General features: G+C 38.7%; 1 protein-coding gene across 2 annotated transcripts in view; it reads left to right on the top strand.

Moving 5' to 3' along the window:
- The window catches only part of HMGCLL1 (3-hydroxy-3-methylglutaryl-CoA lyase like 1), a 137125-nt gene extending 133331 nt beyond the window's left edge, over positions 1-3794 (top strand). The window contains exon 9 of one of the 2 annotated variants that reach the window (XM_059076514.2): positions 1663-3794. In XM_059076514.2, the coding sequence (XP_058932497.1) occupies positions 1663-1764 (102 nt within the window). In that variant the 3' untranslated portion in view covers positions 1765-3794. The remainder of the gene's footprint in view (positions 1-1662) is intronic. The other variant, XM_067005936.1, reaches the window with a different exon arrangement.
- Positions 3795-9203: the final 5409 nt, after the last annotated feature.

Here is a 9203-nt window from a genome sequence, read left to right on the forward strand (position 1 = left end):
TGTCTCTCTCTCAGTGACTTTAGTGGAAGTACTGGATTTCCTGTTTAGGGCTCCATATTGCCTGCTTGACCACAGGCACCCTCAAGGGAGAAACCATATTCTGCGAGAAGTTCTTGAAACCCCAGAATGGATCATAGTACATGAGACATATTTAAGCACCTGGTTTAAGTGCTAAAAGATTTAAGAATAAATGCAACATTATTTCATAAAGGTGTCTGTTCATTAAATAAAACGGTAGAGGAAGGCCAAAACAGAATCCTTTGGTACAATACCAACCAATCTCACTGCGTAATTGCTATAAACGGAATTACTGGAAAGCAAAGAAGAATGCTGGTGACTAAAATCTTATTATCTTTTGTTAGATGTAATTCAGAAATGAAAGACACACATGTAGATTATTATTTACAAAATTTACATATTACCAGATTAAGGATATAAAACCAAAATGTGCCTAACAGATACTCCACCCAAAACCATTACCATGACAAAACCAAAGCACACGTTAGTACCCTAAAAATAACTTCATAATAAAAAGAAACAGTGAAAATTACTTACCTATCATTTTACAAAATATTTTTGATGAGTTTTAAACGGAAGTAAACTACAAAGAAAACAGTGCCCTAAAAGTTTCTAGAGAGAAGTAACTACCTATATTAAAATGATCTCTTTTTGATCACTTGCATGAAAAGCCCCTATGAGTATTTATAATTGTCTGTTTTAAGAAAACGACAAACTTACATAAATTTAAAAAAAAACTACTCCTCAATAGCAAGGGAGCCTGAGTCTGTTTGATTTTAAGTCCCTGTTGTTTCTAGTCTGAGTTGAGGGAGGACATAGGAGCTTATGAAATACTACATGGGGCAAATCTCTGGTTAATCCACCTAACACTGTGCCCCCATTCCACCCTCCTCCCGCCCAGTGACAACACAGGTGCAGAGTGGAAACCTCGATGGTGATCTTTGGCTCCACCAAGCCCAAGATAACGAGCCTGCCTTGAACTTGGCCTTCATACCCAACTGTCAATCTGTCATCCATAGATTTACCAAAGCCTTTGTTGATCCTACTTATGCTTTTAGACAGTACAACCTCTCAGGCAAACAAGTTCCAGATGTGTACTAAATACTACTTCATTTTATTGGACTACCTCCTTCAATTTCATGCCAGTAAGAGTGTTTCTGAACATGGTTAAAAATTATACATTCATCTTTCCCATATTTCTTACAGCTTTATCAGGTTTGTTTCTTTATATACTAAGATATACTAAGCGGGCTTTTTATTCCCCCTAAGTCCTTATCTTTGAACTCCTCCAAACGATTATCATTTTAATTGCCCTTCACTGATATTTTGTAGAGTCTTTCTGGTTCCACTGTTGTCCTTTGTAGAGTTTAGGTATGAGCATGAATTACACTGAGTTATGCAGGTGTGGCTAGCCTATGTTTTTATACTAGGGTCAGATTCAAGATATGTTTTAGTAAAGCAGAAAAATCTAAATCTACATAATTCATGGAGATAAATGGTGCTCCCCCATCAATAATGAACAGCATTTTGTTTAGTAATTTTGAATGGTTGTTACTACTAATACAATTAAAAGGAATCTGTTTTGTCTTCTTTCCCCTTAAACCCTTTTCTCACCTGGTATCACTGTCATCTTTGTCTCACTAGGGTGTGAATCTTTACAAAGTGATGGAAGCTGGCGACTTCATCTGCAAAGCTGTGAATAAAACTACAAACTCTAAAGTAGCACAAGCCTCATTCAACGCTTGACTTGAATGCATTTGTGAGTTAAGGCTGAGAAGCTCCATTTCAGCTACAGATACTCATCTGAAAATCATTACTGCCAACTTGTTCTGAAATGTGAAGTAATAGACAAGAGTGGGGGGAAAAAAGAGATACTTTGAAAAAGAGTAGGCTGGATAGATTACGAAATTGATGGGAAGATACACCAGTCATCAGGTGAATTGCAAGCCGAGGCTAAATAATAAAATCTGTGGACATGCTTTGAACTTGGAGAAAAGTCTACTCTTTTGCTCTTATAGAAATAACTTTTTAATTTAGTCGACGTGAAAATTGACTTCAGATTTCCCTAAGTATCAAAAACTGTGTTAATACTTAATCAAGCTGGCTTAGCACAGTGTACATATCATCAGTAGTTTATGAGCTCCTGCATGGTATGCAAAGTGTGTGACCTCCATATTATAGGGTATGTGCCTCTGGATCTCAACTTCCCATCTGCCAAGTCAGTTAAATTATGGACCAAGTGCCAAATCTCCATCTGACCCTACATAATTTTTAATGATAGAACTTTTATATTTCAAGTATGCTAACATCTGTTAATTATTTCAGTGGCTTTATCTTGTTCCAAGAGGCTGTGGTCAGTGACAAGATGCCACACCCTGGAAACATATTACCTTCCGTCTTTGTCACATGCATCCAGTTTACTTTGCTTTCCCTCTCGTCAGCTGTACTGAAAACCAGGAGCATGTTACTCGGCTATTGAGAAATAAGAGGTACAACTTTCATCCCAATGTCTAAGTTGCAGTGATGAGAATAGAGTTATACATGTACTTTTATCATTTTCAGCTCACTTCCAAATTGTCCAAGAAATGTCACTGTGATCCTAAGACTATTAAGGCAGTTATTAAAATTCATGAAAAAAAAAACTTTTCCATTGATTCACTTTGATTAAATCACATCTGTTTGGGGAGGGGTTGACTTTTTATGGTTATTTTTAATGTTGAAGTGGCTGAAATTTTATATTTTGTAATAGCATTGCCAGAAATAGCAAAAATTAATATATCAAAGTTGAGAAGAGGCACAGGATGGCTACGTTAATAAAGAAACATTTCTGTAACCTATGCAGATCATATGGGGACAGTATTATTCCATGTGGATCTGAATCGTCAGTTTTATTATTTATGTAGACTTCTCCAACGTTACTGGGTGATCTTATCTTTGAATAAATTTGAATAGAATTTGAAATATAAAAGTGAGCATTGTGGGCTTTCTATTAAATATTCATCAAAACCACAGAAATAAAAAGAAAGTCAGGGAAATAAGAGAAGTACTGATTATAACTATGTTAACTTTAAAGATACAAAATCATAAGAAAAGGATCACAAGGGAAGCGTATTAGAAATTGATGAAAACTAAGTTCCTATGGATAAGACTAATGCTCAGGTCATGATGGGTGACAGAGGAGGAGCTTGTCATCAGAACTGAATGACTCTTTGCATTTGGGTTAGTGCTGGGGCAGGGTCAGTGCAGAGAGCAAGCAAAATTGCAGCTCTCTGTGGATCTGTTACATCGTCTCTTTTCAGGAAGAACATGACACTGCACCCGGCGGCAGGAGTGGGATACGTGCCCTAGTGTGCACAGCAGGATACCCACCCATCTTCTGAGGAGACTGACTTTTCCTCTCTCTTATGCAACTGTGGAATTCTTAGTTTTGAGATGTTGGGAAAAGCATTAGTTGATGCAAACTGCTTATAGAAACAGTGAAGAACAAAACTTTGTTGTTTAGAAATAAAAACCATGGACTGTCCAAAAGGCAGAGCAAGTCGTGAGAACCCCAGGTGCAGCCTAGCACACACTTACGTGGCACACACATCAGTCTACCAGTTCATATCCCAGAACACCTGGAAGATTCCTAATCACACGCACCACAGGAAAAGTTTGTGTTTTAGGTATCTGTTATCCTTTCTCCACCCAAACCATCTAAACCCTTCTGCTAACTTAAAGAGAGTTTCTTTTCTGGTTTGGGGGGAAAAAAATCACATAATCAATAAAGCTGCCTGAAGTCCATAGGCAGAATCCCCTGAAAGCTACATTTCCACTAACCAGGAAAATTTGGAATCATTGTAGGAGCTACCCAAACAACCCACGTACACATAAACCCACACCAGGGTTTGCCCTGGGTGAAAGCTTAGGAATGGCAAAGCAATTATGAAATAAATATAGAAGTAACCTTTTATGACATCTGCCCTTTAAGACTACTGTAAAAAGTAGAAAATTTCTAAATTCTGGATTCATGAAATTCATAAAGCAAAGAAATGGAAACTGCCTATGACTTGCTGAGATAATTCAGAATGCCCTTTTATGCTATTTATTCTGATCACTATAACATTTAAAACATACCCTTTTAGCTACACTAATATGGCTATTCATTTCTAGTTATGTGCATGAACTCCAGACATGCAAGTGACAGGTTACTTAGCATTGAATACGTAAGCCACAAATATCCCTATCACTGCAGTAAAGGAGAGATAAAATAAGGCCTGGGAACCCTCCAGAAATCTGTATTAAATAGGCACGTGAAGAATTGCTGTGAATACCCATGATCATTTGTAAAGTGCTTTTGTGGACTAGAAGATAGAAGTCTTATGCTTGTGTGGGGCAGGTCTAAAAGTTAAAAAAGAATAGTTTTGGAGGTATAGAGCTAGGGAGGAAGGGGTGGGCTATAGGGAGGAAGGCAGGGAGGAGGGAATGCAGGATATAAGGAGAAGGAGATGGTGGGGAGAGAGGGAGGGAGAGAAGGAGAGTGTTGAGAAACTGCGTTTACATCCTGCCTATGAGCAGCTCCAGTGAAGGCATCTCCTGCTCTGGTAGAAGCATCAGTTAGGCTGCTTTAAACTGCAGGCAATAGAAAACCTCAACTCCATGGGCTTAAGCAGCAACAGTTTTCTCAGCTATCTCAGAAATATTGCTTTTCCACCATCATTTAGCTTCATGACTCAATTATGTTACAAGATAAGAGTTTCTGCCCATTTTCCTGTTGGCACCTCCAGGCTCCTGCTCTTGGGAGTTGCGAGATGATTGTAGCATTTCTGGGCTTCACCCTTCCCACAGAACTCAGCCTCTGCTGATGGCTTTTTCTTCTGGGATGCCTGTTTTTAATCAATGAAGAGCGTTTCCCCCACCCCACCCCGAATTTCCTCTCCTGTTTCACTGGGCAAAACATCATCATGTGCCCCTCCTTTAACCACTTATGTGCGGAATAGAACATTAGGATACAAAAGCCAAGGTTATGGTGACTTTGAGTGGATCTGTGCAGTGGTGGGGAAAGAGGACCCTGTAGGAACATGTTTCCTGGTGAGACAGGGTGGGAGAATTGAAGGCATAAGAGCTCATACCTCTCAGGAAGGAGCTGTATCCAAGTTCTCTGAAACTGGAGGAAAGGATGGAAATAGAAAAAGTTTCAGACGTGAGAGGAATAGGTTTTAAGGGGAAAGTAGTCCATCTTGCTAATTGGTCTCTATATTTTTCAGGAAGGTAGGAAGTGAGATCTGCGAGCATTACAACTGGGGATGGAGTGAGGGCTTGAGAAGAATGGTAACGTGTGAAACCCATCCAGAGCAGTATTAGAGGTTAACATACTCTAAAAAAATAGTACAGATGAACTTATTTACAAAAACAGAAACAGACTCACAGACATAGAAAACGAACTTATGGTTACCAAAGGAGAAAGGTGGGGCGGGAGGGAGATAAATTAGGAGTTTGGGATTAACAGACGTACACTACCATATGTAAAATAAATAAGCAGCAAAGATTTACTGTATAGCACAGGGAACTCTATTCAATGTCTTACAATAACCTATAATGGGAAAGAATAGAAAAAAAGAATATGGGTATATACATATATATGTATGACTGAATCACTTTGCTGTACACCAGAAACTAACAATATTGTAAATCAACTATACTTCAATTAAATAAAAAGGACGTTAACTTACTCTATCACAGTTTCCAGGGGCTGTTATGTGCTAAAACTAAGTCCACTTCCTGGTCCTCATGCTACCTTTACACCTCTGTGTTCCACATCCCCCCCCCCCCCTTACTTGAAGCACTTCTTGATTTCTGTGGCCCTGCTCTGTCCTGGGTCCTACTACATCCTTGGTCCTAGGTCCTACGACATCTTTCATTGTTTGGTCTCCTTCTCTCCATTGTGTTTAACTAGAGACTCACAAATGCAAAATTGCCTACACACCGCCCCCTCATCCAAATGTGTTCCATGGCCAGCTGGGTTGTCGTCACCTGGGAGCTTTTGGGAAAAGCAGAATCTGGGGCTCCACTCCAGACTGATTGTATCACCATCTGCATTTTTAACAAGATCCTTGCAGGACTCATATGTTTGTTAAAGTTTGAGAAGCACTTGCCAGTTTGACATCTCCTCTCGGGTATCTAATGGTTATTGGAAGCTCCATGTATTCCAAGTACCTTGTGGCACTTCCCATTGTGTGTTGTGTCCTAGCCTGTTGTCTTTTCTCTGCTCCTGGAACAAGCCAGCCTGGGACCCATTGCAAGTCCTTTACCTGGTTATTCTCTCTTCCAGTCATGGGTCATGCTCCTTCCCTGGCTGTGATTTCTGATCACTCAGGTCCTGACAGCATAAATATCACCTCCTTAGTGAGTCTTCCCAGACAACTCCAACTAAAGTAAGGCTTTAGTTACTTTCTCTCACATCAACTTGTTTCATTTAACTCTTTACTTGTTTATTTAACTCTTTACTTGTTTATTTAGTTGTTTATTTTCTTTCTTTCCCCAAGAGAATACACACTCTAAGAGAGTAGGGTCTTTGCTGTATTTAACATTCTTGCTTCCTTAGGACCTGGTGTAATAGCTATCTATTACATGGTGGTTAGGTGGAAAAATAAAAAAATAGAAAAGAGTTAATTTCAAACAAGAAGAAGGGGAGTATGTGACACAAATGTCACATCCCCTGCCATCTTCCTCCCCTTGACTCTGTTTCCTGGCAAGATCCAATTGAACAGGCTCATCATCAGGATTTCTCCAGGATGCTTGCATCAGAGACAGATTTCACCAATTTTCTATATGTGGTATCCCTCAAGCTTATTATAACAACAAATTAAAATATACACATCAATTGTGAGAAGGACACACTGACCCAAATGCTCAGTCCCAGAAGAGAGGAGGTGTACTGGACTTACTGCCCATCCATCGGTCCTGAGTTATCTTTGGCATCATCTGATCTATTACTTAATCGCTGTGCAACCTCAGTCGATTTACCAATCCCTTTAAACCTCACTTCAAACCTCACTTCCTTTACATATAAAACTTGGATAATAATGGTACTTATTTACACAGCTGTTGGAAGGATTTCATGAAATAATGTTTACAAGTGTTTGGCAAAGTACCCATAAGTGGTCAATAAATGTTAACTATCATCATTTTTATTGCCCCTTTCTAGGGCACTGCCCTGGAGTGGAACTCCTCCTCCCTCATGAGTGGTTTAACTAACCCTTAGGGAGGCTCTCATAAAAGATCATCCTGTATTCTGTTCCGTGAAAAGGGTGCATTGTCTTAAAAGGCCTGCCATGATCCCAAAAGAGACAGCTCACCATTAAACCCCAGAACCATGTAATCTTAAATTGCCACCAAATTTCCATGCTTCACTTCTTACACTGCATCACTGAACTATGCCTTCTGAGCTGACTTTTCTGTATTTCATGGGACTGTAGTTACTGTAGGAACTTACTATGAGACTTTTGCTGAGTAACCCTATCTAAAGAACATCGTAACAACCTTAGTCTCCATATCCTGCATCACCTAAAGACAGAAATTTCATGAACGTTAGGAATTTATTCCTACTCTTTTGATGGTTGCATGATTGGAGCTGCCAGTGTTTTCTTGGTTGGCTATCAAGTCAGGCAGACTTCTCTTTTCTCCTTGTTCTACTGAATATCATTCTACATGCTTCAATCATGAAGTCATGAGCTTTGCTGAAAAAAACTATTCTTTGGTTCCATGGGAGCCATCTATCCTCTGACTTAACTGAGCCATAGTATCAAGCTTATGTGGCTTAGGGAAGGGCTTATACCCTTCTAGGAATCATATGGTAATATCTCTCAACTTCTGGTAACTGTTTCATCTGAACTTTCCTTTCTACAGCTAGTTCTTTAAGATCATCGGTAAAGTAGACCAACAACATGTCACAGCTAACCAAACCATTATCCTGAGTGGTCTGAATCCTGAAGAGCTGTCTCTCAATCAGATAGTTTCATGGTGGCCCCTCTCTATCTTCACATGGATGCTAATGTATTGGATTGTTGGGCAGATATTCTGGAAGCTTTCTGAGAAGTACCACCTGCTTTTCTTTTTTCCTCCAAGAGCTTCATCTAGATGTTACTGGATCATCTGGGAGTCAGCTGATAAAATTCATATTATGAATGTGTGTATGTTCCAAAGTAGAGGGGAAACAATGAAATTGGAATACCAGTGTCTGGCTCTTTCTTTTTTCTTTGTTTCTTTGCTCCTTCCTTCCTTCCTTCCAAAAATAGTTTATTTGGAAATATTTCCATTTTTAGATTTATTTTTGCTAAAAACAATGTATGCGCCCCCCCCATAAAAACTTCCTATCTTCTCACTATAAGACAACATTGGAAAATGACTCCTTCACTTTGTCTAAAAACCTTCCAACAAGAACTCTAGTAGTTTTCTTTTTAAAATTCATTTGCTTAAAATATAAAAGTCCAATTTCTTCTGGTAACTTTGTAAGAATAACTGACATATACATGGCAGCCACTTAGTGAATTTCAATAAAACATTTTCTATGAAATTGGTGGATGGGACTTTAAACCTCAGTCATAGTTTTATAAGTTTAGCCCTGGGTGCATTTCTGTTTCTAGTCACCTATCTTTGGTAGCTTGCTTTCTTTCCCCCCAACTTTATTGAGATATAATTGACATGTAACATTTTGTAAGTTTAAAATGTACAATGAGGTGACCTGATGCACTGATATATTACAAAATGACCACCACCATGGTGTTAATTAACACCTCCACCATGTCACATAATTAACATTACTTTTTTGTGATGAAAACATTTACAGTCTACTCCCTTAGCAACTTTCAAGTATATAATATAGTTTTATTAAGCTCATAAGTACACAGAACAGGTTGGTGGTTGCCAGAGACAGGGAATGGGGAGTGGGCAGAATGGGTAAAGGGGGGTCAAAAGCCTCAAACTTCCAGTTATAAAATAAGTAAGTCATAGGGATGTAATGTACAGAATGGTGACAGTAGTTAATAATACCGTATTGCATATTTGAAAATTGTTGAGAGTAGATCTTAAAAGTCCTTATCACAAGAAAAAAATTGTAATTATGTATAGTGATGGATGTTAGCTAGATTTATTGTGATGACTATTTTTTAATATACACAAATATTAAATCATTGTGTTATACAACT

This window comes from Kogia breviceps, chromosome 10 (assembly GCF_026419965.1).
Source record: "Kogia breviceps isolate mKogBre1 chromosome 10, mKogBre1 haplotype 1, whole genome shotgun sequence".
Classification (NCBI taxonomy): domain Eukaryota; kingdom Metazoa; phylum Chordata; class Mammalia; order Artiodactyla; family Physeteridae; genus Kogia; species Kogia breviceps.